At 40.1% G+C, this 17340-nt stretch overlaps 1 protein-coding gene across 18 annotated transcripts in view; it reads right to left on the minus strand.

Moving 5' to 3' along the window:
• The window catches only part of DROSHA (drosha ribonuclease III), a 136269-nt gene that overhangs the window by 93688 nt on the left and 25241 nt on the right, over positions 1-17340 (minus strand). For all 18 annotated transcript variants that reach the window (XR_002643324.3, XR_016392607.1, XR_016392606.1 and 15 more), the window contains 4 exons: positions 13267-13353; positions 10917-11003; positions 2070-2141; positions 395-476 (listed from right to left, as the gene is read on the minus strand). Coding sequence is in view for 15 of the 18 variants with exons in the window: in XM_089908703.1 (XP_089764829.1) it covers positions 395-476; positions 2070-2141; positions 10917-11003; positions 13267-13353 (328 nt within the window). In the remaining 3 variants the exon portion in view is untranslated. The remainder of the gene's footprint in view (positions 1-394; positions 477-2069; positions 2142-10916; positions 11004-13266; positions 13354-17340) is intronic.

The raw sequence follows: 17340 nt of genomic DNA on the forward strand, positions 1-17340 counted from the left end.
AACTAAAGTTCTGTTTTAATAAACTGTCATCTTGGAAGAAGTTTATTACAGTAAAGTTCAATAGATTTAAAATATTAACTAATGAGATTTCTCCAATGCAGATAAATCAAGGTAGTCACTCAACATAACTGATACCATCTTCTGAGGTACCAGTTAGGTAACAATTAATGGTAATCTTCCGTAATGGACACTGTCCAACTGTATTAAAATGAGACCATAACAACTTATTCATGTCAAATGATAACACGCACTCCTATGAATAATAAAGTTTTCCCTGGGTATTTCAAAAGTACGAGGAATTTCAACTATGTTCCCCCACTTTTATAAGAGTTTTCACACATACCACAACGTTCTTCGATAAGCACTGCACTTTTCTTTAAATCCTATTATTTACCTTTAAGATTCCAGTCATACAATTCCAAAATATCTCTGAATAGAAATAATGAAAAGAGTTCAAGTCCTTTCACACAAAAATTCTGAAAAATAAACCAAAATCAAATCACTGTAGTACTGCAAACATGTATTAACAAGGTTCAGCTTGTTCTAGTCAAGTGTTTTAAAAAGTGTCTATTGCAACTGTACTAAAACAAGGTAATTTCCTAGTTTGGTCACCGTCCTATAATAGCTCATTGGCTTGAAACATTAATGAAGTAGGCAATAGTATCATTAGGATTCCTAAGAAAATGTGAACTTGGCCCTTCTCAATGTACAAATAAAATGATGTGCAATTTAAAAATCAGAGTCTCCTTTACGTCATATTTTTCTAACCCAATTATAAAATATATCAGAATCTCCTAGGGACTTTCTGTTAATTCAAATCACACACTGGGCAGCCAGCTCTGATAGGCTTGTCCCCAGCACCTCCCCCGCTCCACCCCTGCTCCCTCCACCCCTCAAATACACCCAGAATCACTATTATTACAAAGTTACCATAAACAAAGGTCTCTGTGCCAAAAAAGTTCCAATTCTTAATGAAGGCAAATACAGGGCCAAGACAAACTACAGAACCTTGTACCAAAATTTCTGCTGTAAACAAGCTTAACAGATGATATATTTGCAAGTGAGACTTGTCTCATAATTCTTCCTCCTACTTGTTTTGCTCGAGGTTCATAAATCACCCTGCGTGAGATCATGCCAGAAGTCATAAACTTTTACAATAGCAAATGAAGGCTTATGACCTTAAAAATCAAAAGGAAGCAAAAAAGCCCTTCCAAGCTGAAGAATGAAGGGGCGGCCCTTTCTCTTCAATTCTTTTTGAAAGACAGGTGGAATTAACAGGACTTGCCCAGAATGAAATAGGTGCAAACTAAGCATGCGTGTCATGCTCATCAATCCCCCTGGGTGCTCCGCTGCCCTCGACAGAGCTGCACCGTTAAACGAGGTTTGCAAGAGGAGCCAGGGGCTCAGGAAATCGACCCCGACTCCAGCACAATGTTAAGTGCACAAGCTTGTTTGCTGTCTAGTTGTTATTTCTTAGTGTGATTTGTTGACAGCACTAAATTCAAGATCAGGCGATGAATCATTCTGAGATTCACATTTATCTTGCTTTGGAATTTTAAACCTCTTGCATATATTTAGATAAATCTGCTGCTGAGCATACGTAGTGAAAAATATGTAAATATATGGGAAGAAAAATGTGTAAATATATGGGAAGGAAAATGAACAAAGCATTGATCTTGTCACTGAAGATAATGAATAAGATTATTCCAACAGCTATCAGATTCAATTTCACTTTTCTAATTTCCTATCTGATAACGACCAGTAACCAAAAGCTGTCCCCTGTCCAAAACAAACTAGAAACAGATGTGAAGCTACTATCAGTAGTTGCAACACGAGGAGAAATGGGTTCAAAAATAGGTCAATAAGTTGGAAAACGACCTGAATTTTAACCTCATTCCTAAAGCTACATCTGACTACATCTGACTGGTCCTTTCAATAGTGAACACAATACTTTAAGGGTATACTTATGGCAAAAAGCCAGACCTGGCCAAGTTCAATGCTTTAAAGATATGTGTGGAATAAACAAAAGAGCAAGCTGCATCAAGCTGTTAAATAATCTTTTCCCTTACCTCAGGCATCATCTCCTCAATGAAATGAATCGTGTAGTCTATGTTGAATCTAATTACTTTACACAGTGGAATCTGCAATAATAAGGAGGAAAAGTTCAGTTTCAAAATACCTTCCTGCGCTCACACTGTACATGTGTTTGCTACCTAACCCAGAAGGCCATGAACCAAATGAGAAAGCTTCACCTTAATCTAAGCTGCTAACAATACTGCACATGAAACTTGACCACAGCTGCTGAATTTTAATAACAAGAACCCAGCTGGCCCAGTCTCTACAGGAAACCTGCATAATGTTGGTGCTCAATTAACTGTATTAGCAGCAGCAACACAAACATGACAAGAACTCATTAAAACCAAATATATTGCCTCTAAAGAATTAATAAAACCACAATTAAATGCTTCTTTTTCTCAGGTTTTAAAAATCTTTCAGAATCTTCAGCTCTTCAGGCAGAGCAGGGATAGCAGGCTGACAATTCATCAGCTATAGATTCATAAGTCACTGTAGTAGACACAACTCATGCTGCCTCTCTGGCTCTGGAGCAAAAGCAATCATGGTAATAAAAATAATAATAGCTACCACTTATTGAGCTAGGCACTGTTCTACTGCTTCACATACTGTCACTCATGTAACCAGCCCTGTGAGACAGGTACAACTACTCTTCCCAGGGTACAGTGGAGGAAATGAAGGCAGAGCCGTCAGATATTTTGCCGAAGGAAGCAGGTAGCTGGTGAATTAGAAATTCTTGCTCTAGACCCCAGCCCTAAGCCACTTGGGTATCCACCTCTCATTTCCTGTTCTAATACTCAGGGTATGTGTGAAAATGAAGGAAAGCTCAGATGAAATAAATCCACATCTGTCTTGCTTTACCAATGTATCATGAGACACTAGCCTAGTGCCTAGATTTAATAGGTTTTCTTTAAGTATATTTTTGAATGAACGAAGGACTGAGAAAGGAAGGGTGTGAGGTTAATGCAGTGGCTTGGCTGACTAGCCGGGGAAAATAATAGACTCAGAAGCCCTAGAGATGTGTTAAGTGGGCTTTTCTGGCCCCTTGATCTGTCCATAAGACGAATTTATATAAAGGTAATCGTTTTTACAAACCACAGCAATCAGAAAGAAACAAATTTTAATTCCACCAGCAAAAGGAATGGTAAGAAAAGCAAATAGTCCTATAATGCCATCTACTGGAAATCTTTTTCTCAGAAATGAAGTTTAGCTCTTAGGTGCTTTCTTTTTTTTTTTTAGGATGGTGGCTAATTTGAGTGAAATTCATAATTAACGTTAATAAGAGACCCATTTTCAGCCTTCTCATGGTAATGAGTTCTAAACCAGATGAAGTTACATGCTAAGGCCACTATCATTTTTAAGTTCTTCTTCCTTCCTACAATCATTTAAAAATATTTGAGAGCAACAAATTTGTGCAATTATTCATATTTTTAAAATACTTTGCTAACAACTGTTAGATTCACAGTTACTCTAAAATATGTCACAGCCCTTACCTTTTAAAAAGGCAGGGATCTCGAATAGCCAAAGCAATCTTGAGAAAGAAAAACAGAGCTGGAGAAACCAGGCTCCCTGACTTCAGACTATACTAAAAAGCTACAATAATCAAGACAGTATGGTACTGGACAAAAACAGAAATATAGATCAACAGAACAGAACAGAAAGCCCAGAGATAAACCCACGCACATATGGTCAACTTATCTTTGACAAAGGAGGCAAGAATATACAATGGAGAGGGCTTCCCTGGTGGCGCAGTGGTTAAGAATCCGCCTGCCAATGCAGGGGACATGGGTTCGAGCCCTGGTTTGGGAAGATCCCACATGCTGTGGAGCAACAAAGCCCTGTGCCACAACTACTGAGCCTGCACTTTAGAGCCCTTGAGCCACAACTACTGAGTCCGTGTGCCATAACTACTGAAGCACATATGCCCTAGAGCCCATGCTCCGCAACAAGAGAAGCCACCGCGATGAGAAGCCTGCATGCCACGATGAAGAGTGGTCCCCGCTCGCCGCATTTGCTGCAACTAGAGAAAGCCTGTGCACAGCAAAGAAGACCCAACGCAGACAAAAATAAATAAATTAAATTTTAAAAATAAATTAATTAATTAATAAAAAATTGTTAATTAAAAATAAAAAAAACTTTAAAAATGGTACTGGTGAACCTAGTGGCAGGGCAGGAATAAAGACACAGATGTAGAGAATGGACTTGAGGACACAGGGAGGGGGAGGGGAATATACAATGGAGAAAAGACAGCCTCTTCAATAAGTGGTGCTGGGAAAACTGGACAGTTTCATGTAAAAGAATGAAATTAGAACACTCCCTAACACCACATACAAAAATAAACTCAAAATGGATTAAAGACCTAAATGTAAGGCCAGACACTGTCAAACTCTCAGAGGAAAACAAAGGCAGAACTCCTATGACATAAATCACAGCAAGATCCTTTTTGACCCACCTCCTAGAGTAATGGAAATAAAAACAAAAATAAACAAATGGGACCTAATGAAACTTAAAAGCTTTTGCACAGCAAAGGAAAACATAAACAAAACGAAAAGACAACCCTCAGAATGGGAGAAAATATTTGCAAACGGAGCAACTGACAAAGGATTAATCTCCAAAATATACAAGCAGCTCATGCAGCTCAATATCAGAAAAACAAATAACCCAATCCAAAAATGGGCAGAAGATCAAAATAGACATTTCTCCAAAGAAGACATACAGATTGCCAACACATGAAAAGATGCTCAACATCACTAATTATTAGAGAAATGCAAATCAAAACTACAATGAGGTATCGTCTCACAATAGTCAGAATGGCCATCTTCAAAAAATCTACAAATAAATGCTGGAGAGAGTGTGGAGAAAAGGAAACCCTCTTGCACTGTTGGTGAGAATATAAATTGATACAGCCACTATGGAGAACAGTATGGAGGTTCCTTAAAAAACTAAAAATAGAACTACCATATGACCCAGCAATCCCACTACTAGGAATATACCCTGAGAAAACCATAAATCAAAAAGAGTCATGCGGGCTTCCCTGGTGGCGCAGTGGTTGAGAGTCCACCTGCTGATGCAGGGGACATGGGTTCATGACCCGGTCTGGGAAGATCCCACATGCTGCAGAGCGGCTGGGCCCGTGAGCCATGACCGCTGAGCCTGCACGTCCAGAGCCTGTGCTCCGCAATGGGAGAGGCCACAGCAGTGAGAGGCCCGCATACCGCAAAAAAAAAAAAAAAAGAGTCATGTACCACAATATTCACTGCAGCACTATTTACAATAGCCAGGGCATGGAAGCAACCTAAGTGTCCATCGACAGATGAATGGTTAAAGAAGATGTGGCACATATATACAGTGGAATATTACTCAGCCATAAAAAGGAACAAAATTGAGTTATTTGTAGTGAGGTGGATGGACCTAGAGTCTGTCATACAGAGTGAAGCAAGTCAGAAAGAGAAAAAGAAACACCATATGCTAATGCATATATATGGAATCTAACAGAATGGTACTGGGCTTCCCTGGTGGCACAGTGGTTAAGAATCTGCCTGCCAATGCAGGGTGCACGGGTTCAAGCCCTGGTCCGGGAAGATCGCACATGCCACAGAGCAACTAAGCCCGTGCCCACAACTACTGAGCCTGCGCTCTAGAGCCCATGAGCCACAACTACTGAGCCCACGCACCACAACTACTGAAGCCCACATGCCTAGAGCCCGTGCTCCACAACAAGAGAAGCCACCACAATGAGAAGCCTGCGCACCACAAGGAAGAGTAGCCCCCACTCACAGCAACTAGAGAACGCCCACGTGCAGCAACGAAGACGCAACGCAGCCAAAAATAAATAAATAAAATTTTAAAAATAAATAAATAAAAAATTTAAAATAAAAAAAAATTTAAAAATGGTACTGGTGAACCTAGTGGCAGGGCAGGAATAAAGACACAGATGTAGAGAATGGACTTGAGGACACAGGGAGGGGGAGGGGTAAGCTGGGACGAAGTGGGAGAGTGGCATGGACATATATACACTACCAGATGTAAAACAGATAGCTAGTGGGAAGCAGCTGCATAGCACAGGGAGATCAGCTCGGTGCTTTGTGACCACCTAGAGGGGTGGGATAGGGAGGGTGGAAGGGAGGCTCAAGAAGGAAGAGATATGGGGATATATGTATGCATATAGCTGATTCACTTTGTTGTACAGTGGAAACTAACACAACATTGTAAAGCAATTATACTCCAATAAAGGTGTAAAAAATAAAAATAAAATGGTAGGGATCTAGAAGAGAAAAAAAGGCATGTAAACAAGCATAAACAGAATATGATACAGTGTAACTTATAAGTGCATTTAAAAAACAAATAAGCAAACAAAATAGTATAAAGTACAAAAGAACCAAAGAGGAGGTAACATTTGAGTTGAGTCTTCAAAGATGGGAAGGGATTTTCCAGGTCATCCCGAAAATTAACTGGGGAAGAACAGGTGTTTAGTTTCTAGCAAAACAGAGAAAAGGGAGCTGGGGGAAGGACAGGTCATTTAGCTCTTCAGAAGTGAAACGCATGGAGACAGAGATGTAAGAAAATTCTAGAAAGGAAAGTATGAACTATATTATGCAGATCTTAAAAACCATGTTAAGGATTCAGAGCTATCCTTATGGCAACAAGAAGTCATTCAAGTACTTTAAGTGAGAGACTATCACACTTTACATGGATGGGATGCTATGTAAACAGGGTGGGAATGGCTTGTAGGGGAACAAGGCAAGAGACCAGAAGACCAGAATGGAGTCTAACGAAACAGTTCAGAAGCCAAATGAACAAAAGATCAAAAAGGAGGGAGAAGAATTTAAACACAGGAGCTGTGACTGAAATATACAGTGACTGTTCTGATGTGGAAGTGAAAGAGGAGAAAGAATAGAGGATAATTTCTAGGTTTCTGGCCTAAGGGACCAGATAGCTCACGATGGCATTAATACAAAGAATTTCATAGGGTGTCCCCTGAGTTCCTCAAGCTCAGTACGCAGAGAAGATGATGAGTTCAGTTTCACACAGGTTAAGGGTGAGGTACCTGAGGGAACATCAAGGTAGGTATGTCCAACAGGCAATCTGAAATGTGAGTGTGGAGCACAGAGCCATACGTCACAGCTATAAATATCAATGTCAGGACACGCATGGGAGGAAAAACTGTGAGTGACACTGCATTACTCGGGGAGTGTATTCAGGAGAGAAAAGGACCAGAGACCTTGGGAATAGTCCAGAGGCAAGAAAAAGAGCAAAAGTATAAACTTTACTCCTTTTACCATGTGCAACAGCAACTCTGCTGGATGATTTATGCAAGTTCAGTCCTTTCCCCACATTATATCAACTAAAATCACTTTTGGGGGATTCCTTCTTTGACCTCTTACCTGTACCACTAGAGCCCTTCTCAGACACACAAATTTGGAAAGGCAGAATCTCCTTTTCTATGCGAACTTTCATCTCTCTCTAAGACTCAAAGAGACTTGTCATTTTCCTACATATTGGGAACTCAGTGGATTGAGAACTCAGTTGGCCAATCAAATAATATAAATGCCCACTACCATTTCTTAAAACACGTTTGAATGCTGATTTGACACTAACTCTTATCTCATCCTACCAGAAACCAACAAAAAAACCCTCCCTAAACTTCTACATTCTAACTCTACTACTTCCAGGAACTGAAAGACTAAATCCAGGGCAGCGAGTCCACTGGAAATGGAAAGCAGCAGGGAAATGATCATGGTGCTGCCTTGTGCTTTTGAGGACGGGATAAAATATTATGCATGTAATACATATATCTAGGTAATTTTAGTTATGTTGTCAAAGTCCCTAATAACATCAGGTATTATAAGTAACAGCAAATGTACTACATAAAAGGACAAAATTTTCCCACAATGCTCTATACTTAGCCAACAAGGCTTTCAATCCACTTCAATTCAAGAAGACCTTAAGAGAACTTGTTGGTACTAGACTGGATTGAGATTCTAACATTACCATCACTTGCATGCCCTTCTTGCTGATGAGCTCTCTCTAGCAAAAAAATGAATCAGAACAGTAAAGCGATTTAATAATTCTTTTTCTTGGGAGGCTATTTCAAATTCAAGAGGCCTTTGATGGATCTAATTCCTATGAACTGTACAACACTCAGCTTAAAACTCGATTTATTTTATCAACATCTCTAACATAAATGATGGGGCTTATCTTCTCATTACAGAGTTAAGTTCTCAAGTTTTGAGAACTTGAATATTTATAAAAAATATACTCTGAAGCCAGGAATTTTTCAGTCCTATCTTTTACAACAACAGTAACAACTGCAATTAATTTCGCACTAGTGGCCTCTCAGTGCCAAACCTTGTGCTGAGGGACTTTAATAAAGCTCAAAGAATCACTCTTCCAAGGTCACATAAATACGGAGAATCAGTTAAAAAAAAAAAAAAAGAATTAGAAGAAAGACTCAAATCCACATCTGCCTGACATCTTATCCAAAATAATTAGTGCCAATATGTATTGTATATTAAACATCATGATAAACACTTTTCATTTGTCATCTCATTTATTTTTTTACAAAAACCAGTAAGACTGCCACAACTAGTAACGTCTGTTTTACAGATGAGAAAATCAGGGCTTTATAAAAATTGAAATGTCAAATCATACAGCTAGTAAGCAGAATTCACTAAGGTTTAAACCCTCTCTGAAGTCACACTTCTTTCCTTCTTTAAGGTGATCCTAAAAGTTAAAATGAGATCTGTATTACTTGTAGGGAATTAATAGATAAGACAGATAATTTTTAACTATTTTCATGGTAACTAATTATTTGTATTTGCAAGCCTGCTGAGGAAAAAAAAAGAGAAACGTATTATGTAGGGGGGAGTTGGACTAGATGACTTCTGAAGGCCTTTTCAACTCTAAGACTATGAGATTTGGTGTAACAAAGGGTTTGAGTGCCTAATTGAGACATTTTAAAAAATAATAAAATAAGAAGCCTTCAAAATTCAAAAACTTCCCAGTGTCTCTTCATAAAGATTGTTTAAGAATAGTCCAAACAACCTAAACGTCCATTGACGGATGAATGGATAAAGACGATATGGTACATATATACAATGCAACGCTACTCAGTCATAAAAAAGAATGAAATAATGCTGTCTGCAGCAACACAGATGCAACTAGAGATTATCATACTAAGGGAAGTAAGTCAGAAAGAGAAAGACAAATACCATATGATATCACTTATATGTGGAATCTAAAATGTGGCATAAATGAACCTATCTACAATATAGAAACAGACTCACAGGCATGGAGAACAGACTTGTGGTTGACAAGGGGGAGGGGAGAGGGAGAGGGATGGACTGGGAGTTTGGGGTTAGTAGATGCAAACTATTACATATAGAATGGATAAACAACAAGATCTTACTGTATAGCACAGGGAACTATATCTAATCTTCTGGGATAAACCATAATGGAAAAGAATATAAAAAAAGAATGATTACAGCATACAACTGAGTCACTTTGCTGTACAGCAGAAATTAACACAACACTGTAAATCAACCATACTTCAATTAAAAAAAAAAGAGTAGTCCAATTTAAAACTTTGTAAGTATGTATGATGATGGATGTTAATTAGACTTATCGTGGTGATCATTTCACAATATATACAAATATCAAATTATTGTGTTGTACACCTGAAACTAATAACATTATGTGTCAATTATACCTCAACAAAAAAAAAGAAGTCCAATATTACACCCCTTTCTATATTATGGTCCACCCTAGAGGCAGATGTGATGTGTATTATCAAATGATTTTATTTTTACATTTACAGTGTAATCGTCTTCTCAAGAAGAAGATTCTCTAGGATAAAGTATACTGTAGCATAAAGAAAATCTCATTAACAGTCTGTTTTAAATTAATATCACTACTACAGAATCATGTCTGCTAATAAAAAATAATAATCGAAAGGAGCAAGATTAGGCAAAGATTTTTTCTTTACTCTCCAATGGAACAGAATTTCACAGTTTAAGTAAACAATGCTAAATTAACTTCTCAAACTGCAGATGTAATTTCTTTTAACCAAACCAGAAAGGATTAAAGAACATTCTACTTTGATGTACATACACCATAGCTGTAAGTCAGTAAGTTCTATAGCAGCATCTAGACTGGCTCAAGTATACCTCTACACTCCCTTCCTGAGGCGCCAGTGAATTCCACTCTACGTCCAACTGGAACACAGAATAAGTAAGACAATTCCCATGACTGCCAGCTTTGAGACAGAAAGATTTTGACTTACAAATACAGAACTTCCATTTGAACCGATTACCAACAAATCGATTACCAATACCTATATAATATCATGGATCTGTATGTCAGAGTGTCTTAAAGAAGACATACTCCTGGGATTCAAAAGCACAAAAATGTATGAAGTTAATTCAGGCTCCAGATGTCCTGAACAAGCTCTATTTCTTTACCTATTGCTCAGAGACTAAATAATAGCTTCTCCTTAAAACTTTCCAACTTTCTTTTGAAGGACACCAAACCCAAAATAGCTCTGACACATTACTCCACAGTTTATCCTTCTTTTTCAATCTTTCACACTCTCAAAATGTTATTCTGACCCATGTTTACTTACACCATTTAATGTGGACCAAACCTGTGACTCATTAGCACAGATATCACATTGCCACCTGACACACACTGCCGCTGACTTCCTGCAGCTCAGGTAGAGGGGTGCAAAGTAATTGTTACTTAGAAGTCAGATGAAAAGAAATTTCCTTTGACTTTTAGAAAGAAAGAGTGAAGGGAAGGAAGGGGGCTCAGGGAAGGAGAAAGCCAGCTGATCAGCATATACTTACATTGGTCAGGGGGGCGTGTGCAAACATAGAAAATCCTTCAAAGATATACTCATGATCATCATATTCGATAACAGTTGGCCTGTCAGTCTGAAAGCAAACAGAAACACAAAGTATGAAAAAATGACATGATTTGCATGTGCAGAAACCCATCAGGACACACAAAGCAACAAATAGGTGAAATGTATGGACTTCTGTTAACGTTTTCCCAAACACCAGGGAGGAACTTTACACAGAGGATTAATTCTAGCTAGAATTCTCCTGCTTGGTGGAACTCTCTAGCTTCAGTAATATTTATATACTAGACAATCAAGAATGTTTATTATGGGTGCCATAAAGAAAAAAAAGGCTAGCTACATGGCTTCATTTTCTAGGAACTTGTTTTATTTAATCCCACAATACTACCAGTCCTGTTCTTACTAAGCTATATTTCTGAACTAACAGAAGCTCTAACAAGAACAACATAATGGCACAGTTGAATCAAAGCAAGTGGAGAAGACTCAGCATCACAACAGTCAAAACTAGCAACAGCCTGGAAGGCTCTGAAAAGACTCAAGGTGCCAGAGGCTCATCCCCTCACAGCTCCATTCCCAGGCCCTCCAAGGAGAAACCAACCCATTAAACACTGTAACAAATCAATTCCTGCATAATGTCAAAGATCTTAATTACCTGCAAATTGAATCTAATTAAAATATGCAAATGTTGACCTAAGCATAAGAGACTCTTTTCTTCATGCCATTCTTATAGCCCACCATTTTTAATCCTAAATGCTAAACATGGAACAAATTATCAAGATTGGAAACCTAAAAGACATGTTTTTTTACACAGGTATTGAACATTATTCTTCTAAACATTTATACACACACACACACACAAAGAACTTGGGTCGGGGGGGGAATAAAGAATATCCAAATGCATATTATTTGTTTTTCCAATATTACTGTTACTTCGCATTTGAATAACTCAACAAAGCTGGTCTAAATTAAATATTATGAAAGAACTTCTAGTGAAATGATAATGGTACAGCCACTTGGGAAAACAGTTTGGTAGTTCCTCTGAATATTAAACATATAGTTACCATATAACCCAGCAACTCTAGTCCTACATTTATACTCAAGGGAAAGGAAAACATACATCCACACAAAAACTTGTACACAAACATTCACAGCAGCATTATTATAATAGCCCCAAAGTGGATACCACACAAATGTTCATCAACTGATGGATGGATAAATAAAATACAGTATGTCCATACAGTGGAATATTACTTGGCCGTAAAAAGCAATGAAGTTACATACTACAACATGGATTAATCTTGAAAACATTATGGTAAGTGGGAGAAGCCAAAAGATCACATATTCTATGATTCCATTCATATGAAATATCTAGAATAGGCAAATGATAAAGACAGAGAATACCTTAGTAGTTTCTGAAGGCTGTGGGGTGGGAAAGAATTGACTGCTAATAAGTACAGGGTTTCTTTGGGAGATGATGAAAATGTTCTAAAATTAGATTGAGGTGATGGTTTCACAATTCTGTGAAAAGACTAAATATCATGAAATATATACTTTAAACGGGTGAGTTTTATGGTATGTTAATTATATGTCAATAAAGTTGTTAAAATATTAATAATCTAATTTTGAAACTGAAATCTCTTAATTAAAAAAGTAACCAGAATTAATTAATTTTGTACTGTGAAAAGGCAGTATGGCACAGTGGAATGGCATACAGCCATGCACCGTGAAGTCAGTCTGCCCAGGCTCAAGTCCTCACTGTGCCACTTATTGCCTGAATAATCTAGAACAAGCGGCTTAACCTTATCTGTAAAACATGGACGACTGCCTCACCTGCATAGTGAGGATAATAATACCTACTTCATCGATTTTTTTGTGTGAAATAACTTAATACATGTCAAATACTTAGAATGGTGCCTAGTACCATAGTCAACAAACATTAGGTATTATTATCACTGTCATATATGCAATACTATGGTCATAATATACAGATAATACATAAGCTATTAGCTGATTTTTAAGAGATGCACAAGCGTTCTCTGCATTCTTCCAACTCCATAGCCCCAACGAACAAGCTCTCCATAATTCACTGGCTATTATGTGGTACCAACAATATAAATGAAAAAAGATACAGAAAGTAGTATAATGAGAGGAAGCCAAAAATAAGTCATTATGATAAAGGTCAATTTTATTGGCATAAAAATAAAACGTTTTTAAAAGAAAGAACATTTAAGAACTGAATCCACATTTAACCAATTCACATTTTAACCTATGTACACACATAGAACCTATTTACTACATTTTTAAACAAATGAAACCTGATTTTGTTAGGAACTCACTAAAAAGTTTGTAGGAGGTGAGACTGTAATTCGATAGTGGAAAAGTCTGCCAGCATTGTTGGTCATAGGACGACAGGGCTTGATGGCCTGAGGGGAAAAATAAAAATGAGTTTAAGAGTAAAGTAGCAAAATACTGTTATTTAAAAATAGACTGTATTTTCTAGATTCGCATCTGACAAAAGAGGTGGTATGTGTGTTCCTTCACAAACTGGAAGGGAAGGACAGTATTCACTTTACCATTACTAGATAGATAAAAATGGGCTGCTGGTCACTGGCATTCAACCCACCAACTCATGTACAATACAACATATAGATCTCTCTAGATCTGAATTTCCATGACTATCTTCCCTTCATTTAAAATAACTTAATAATTGACCTTTGGCTAACCTCTCAATAAACTAAAAAAACAACAACAAAAAACCCCAGAAAGCAAGAAAAATAATCTCAGAAGTAACAGCAGTGGGTTATAATAGGAAGGGGAAACAAGTGAAAGGGTTAAATATGCTGAATAAAAATAGAGAGAACCAGAAATGCAGCAAGCACAGAGGTGGTGGACAGAATATGCACAGGGCTTAAGACGGGAAAAGGAAAACAGCGAGCAACAGAAGCATCAGTGGAATCACTGGGTACGTTGTGACAGACACAACGATGGGTGACCCAGGCCATCTTTCAAGGAAGGACTTGCTGCCTACTGTGAACAGCACGGACAGCAGTCTCCAGTTGTCGGCTCCTTCAGGATCTGTGTCAACTGCAGAGGCCCCTCACCTGATGTCAGGCGTGTACTGAGCGAGGCAGAGGTACAAAGGCCCAGCCCCCCAGCCCAACTTGAATGGGCAATACTCATTCCTTGGATCAGCACCAGGTTGACAGGGGCTTTGCTGGAGCTGACTCATAGTTAGACTAATCCGTCTATCCAATGCTGCTAATATCCTCTTCCTCTCACAGGTGAAGATCCCTAAGAAACACGCACCCCAAACTCCATCTTAGCATCTGCTTTTGGAGAATCCAACGTGTGACAGTTGGCACCAGAAGCGATCCAAGAAAGCAGGAGATGAGACAGGGTTTTGGAGCTGAATCACTTACCATCCAACTGGCAGAAAGGAACCCATCACGGTGGCTGGTGGAGCACACAGCCCCTGGCACCAGATAACACGCCAATTGAAACGTTCAAAGATGCTGAATTGGGAGACTGTACCAGTGGAAGCAGGTGCAATGCACCAGGTGTTTAAAACTATGAGAGACCGGTAGCTGTAGGGATAATGGGATGGATGGCTATTGCCGAGCACAACTGATGCTTTACCATGCTCTTCAAACTTTAGTGTGATCTCAGATTGCTTGCTCCCCAGGCCCAGAAGTTTCTAAGTCAGCAGCTGAGGCAGGCTGAGAATCTGCATTTCTAACAAGGCCCCAGGTGATGCTGATACTAGTTGGAGAGCTGCACTTAAGAGAACCACTGCTCTACAGAAATGCAGCAGCAGAGGAGAAGGAAAGGCAGCTAGAAGCCAGATGTGAAAGCCTGCTATTGCACACAAAGAGGCTCTTACCACCTGCAGTGAGAGATCAGAGAGCGCCAGGACCAAGCCCAGGGCTTACCTGTCCAAGTGGGTGGACCTTAAAGGCTAATTAACAGTCAACCAAGGCAGGTCTGTTATGCCAAGGTCAGGGATATGAAAACCCGGGATGAGACATACAGGTTCTGACTCCTCAGACGCCTCTAACCCTTCTGCCTCTTCAGACGTGGCCCATCCTTGTCTATTAAGAGCAAGCACTCACCCGTCTGAAGACAACGAAAGCCCCTGAAGGCAACATTGTCCTCACTCTCCCGACACCCGACCTCACAACAGACCTGTAATTAGGGTCATTTCACAGCATAACTGGTTTCACATTTTACAGCTGGGAAGGTGCTGAGAGGAGACATAACATCCCGAAGGAACTGTAAGAACCAGCTGGCACCAGCACGTGCCGGCAGCAGGAGTCCACACACGACCAGATGCTGGGAGTGCTCGATCAAAAGGAACAGAACATACAGCTAATTAGGGAAGAGTTTACTGACTTGGGAGCATTCAGGATTCAAGGATGTCAGGAGATGCTGAGAACTCCCTACTAAGACATCTCCTAAAAGCATGAAAAAGCGATGGCCCGTGCTGAGTAAAGTGAAAATACCAAAACTGCAGTGACCGACAGAGGAGGAAGGAATTCAGAGATTCAAGGAAATGGGTACGTTGGGATGGATATAGTATCTATGACTGAAAAATATTATCAGATAATCATATTCCATGGGAAGGCCCAGAGGACACGCCATTGACCAAGGCCAAAAGGAATGTGCTCGTGAAGGGGCACCAGCGGCACTAGGACGATCGGTGGTGGCCTCCTCTGCAGGCCAGGGCTGATTGTAAGAGAGGCGGTTACAGCAGCAGGGATGACAGGACTCTGAAACAAGAGAGGCCACATGATGGGGCTCATTATAAGAAGCCAGGTCACACAATTATCATTATCGCCAGCAAGACGGAAGTGGCAGCCAAGGGGATGTAACCCACAAAGAGTCATGGAAGTGCTTTTCACAACACAGTGTCCTTAGGTACAAACAAAATGGGTAGCTGATAAGAGTACTACCTTAGTTTGTACCAACGGAAGTAATCAAGACTGGATAACCAAGAGGCTGAAGGTAGGCTGCTCCAGTAAACACTCATGATCCCTTGCCCGGCTCCAGGCCTGACAAGTTACTGGACTGAAATCCACTGCCTGAAGAGGTGGCCAGAAGGCAGGAGGACGGGCCCTGCAACATTATCACCAGCAAAAATGGTCACGGTGGCCCTGTCCTTCCCCCAAGGGGCCTACGGCCATTTTGCTCAGATAACTGTACACCGGGGAAGGAAGAAGCCAGACAGTTCAAGGAGTGTTAGACCCAGCATCAGAATCAACTGATACTCAGAGACTGGATGTATCATTCTGGTATCCCTGTCAGAGTGGGGGAGATGAGGCCAAGGTAGTAACAAAATCTTGGTCAAGGTCTGGTTTACAGTAGGTCCACTGAGTCCACAGATCCACCCAGTGGTCATTTCCCTGGTTCCCAAGTGTACCACTGGAATTGACAAAATTGGCAGACGGCGCCACCTCACACTGGGTCCTTGATCTGTGGAGTAAGAGCCGTCGTGATGGGAAAGGTCAAGCAGAAGCCACCCAACCCGGACCTCAAAAACAGTATGACTCTGGGGGAATGGTGGAGATTGGTGCCACCCTTAAGGATCCAAATGACACAGGGATGACTGCCCCATCACATCTCTGTTTAATTCACCAGTCTGGGCCCTAAAGAAACCAAATGGATCCTGGCGGATGACTATATACCACCACAAGCTCAACCAAGTAGCTCTAATTGCACCTGCTGTGCCAGGTGTTGTAGCGTAGTTACAGCAGATTAATCTGACCTCAGGTACAAAGTATGTGGCAACTGATCTGGTGAATGTATCCTTTTCTATCCCAATCAGGATGAGGACCAGTTCCGATCAGAACCGGTTCACATTCACGTGGAACAGACACCATTTATGGGTTTGCCACCGGGTTCACTCTCCCACTCACTGTCATAATACAGTCCAAGTTGCCCCTGACCTTCTGGAATACTGTAGAATGTTATATTGCTCCACCGCATCTGTGACATTATTACGTTGAGGAAACTAAGAGCCCTAGTAAAATGGATATGCTCCAAAGGGTGAGAGAGAAACCCTGCGAAGATTCAGGGTCTACCCCAGCCGCACCATTTTAGGGGAGCATTCTGGGGAGTTCCAAGACATCCATCCAAAGTAAAAGACAAAATTATTGCCTCGTGCACCTCCTACAATGAAGAAGGAAGCAGCACACTAGGTGGGCCTCCCCGGGCTCAGGAGGCAGTGCAGTCCTTAGCTAGGAATATTACAGCCCATATATATATATATATATATATATATGCCTATAAAAAGGCTGCCAGCTGTAAGCATGACTCAAGTGAGAAAGGCCTCAGCAGTTCCAAACCGCAGTGCAAGCAGCCCTGCTGCAGGGGCCATACAATTCGGCAAATCCCACACTGTTGGTGGGAAAAGA

The sequence above is a fragment of the Delphinapterus leucas genome, chromosome 3 (genome assembly GCF_059928025.1).
Source record: "Delphinapterus leucas isolate spDelLeu-1000000601 "Yukka" chromosome 3, BTC_Dleu_Yukka2, whole genome shotgun sequence".
Taxonomy (NCBI): Eukaryota; Metazoa; Chordata; class Mammalia; order Artiodactyla; family Monodontidae; genus Delphinapterus; species Delphinapterus leucas.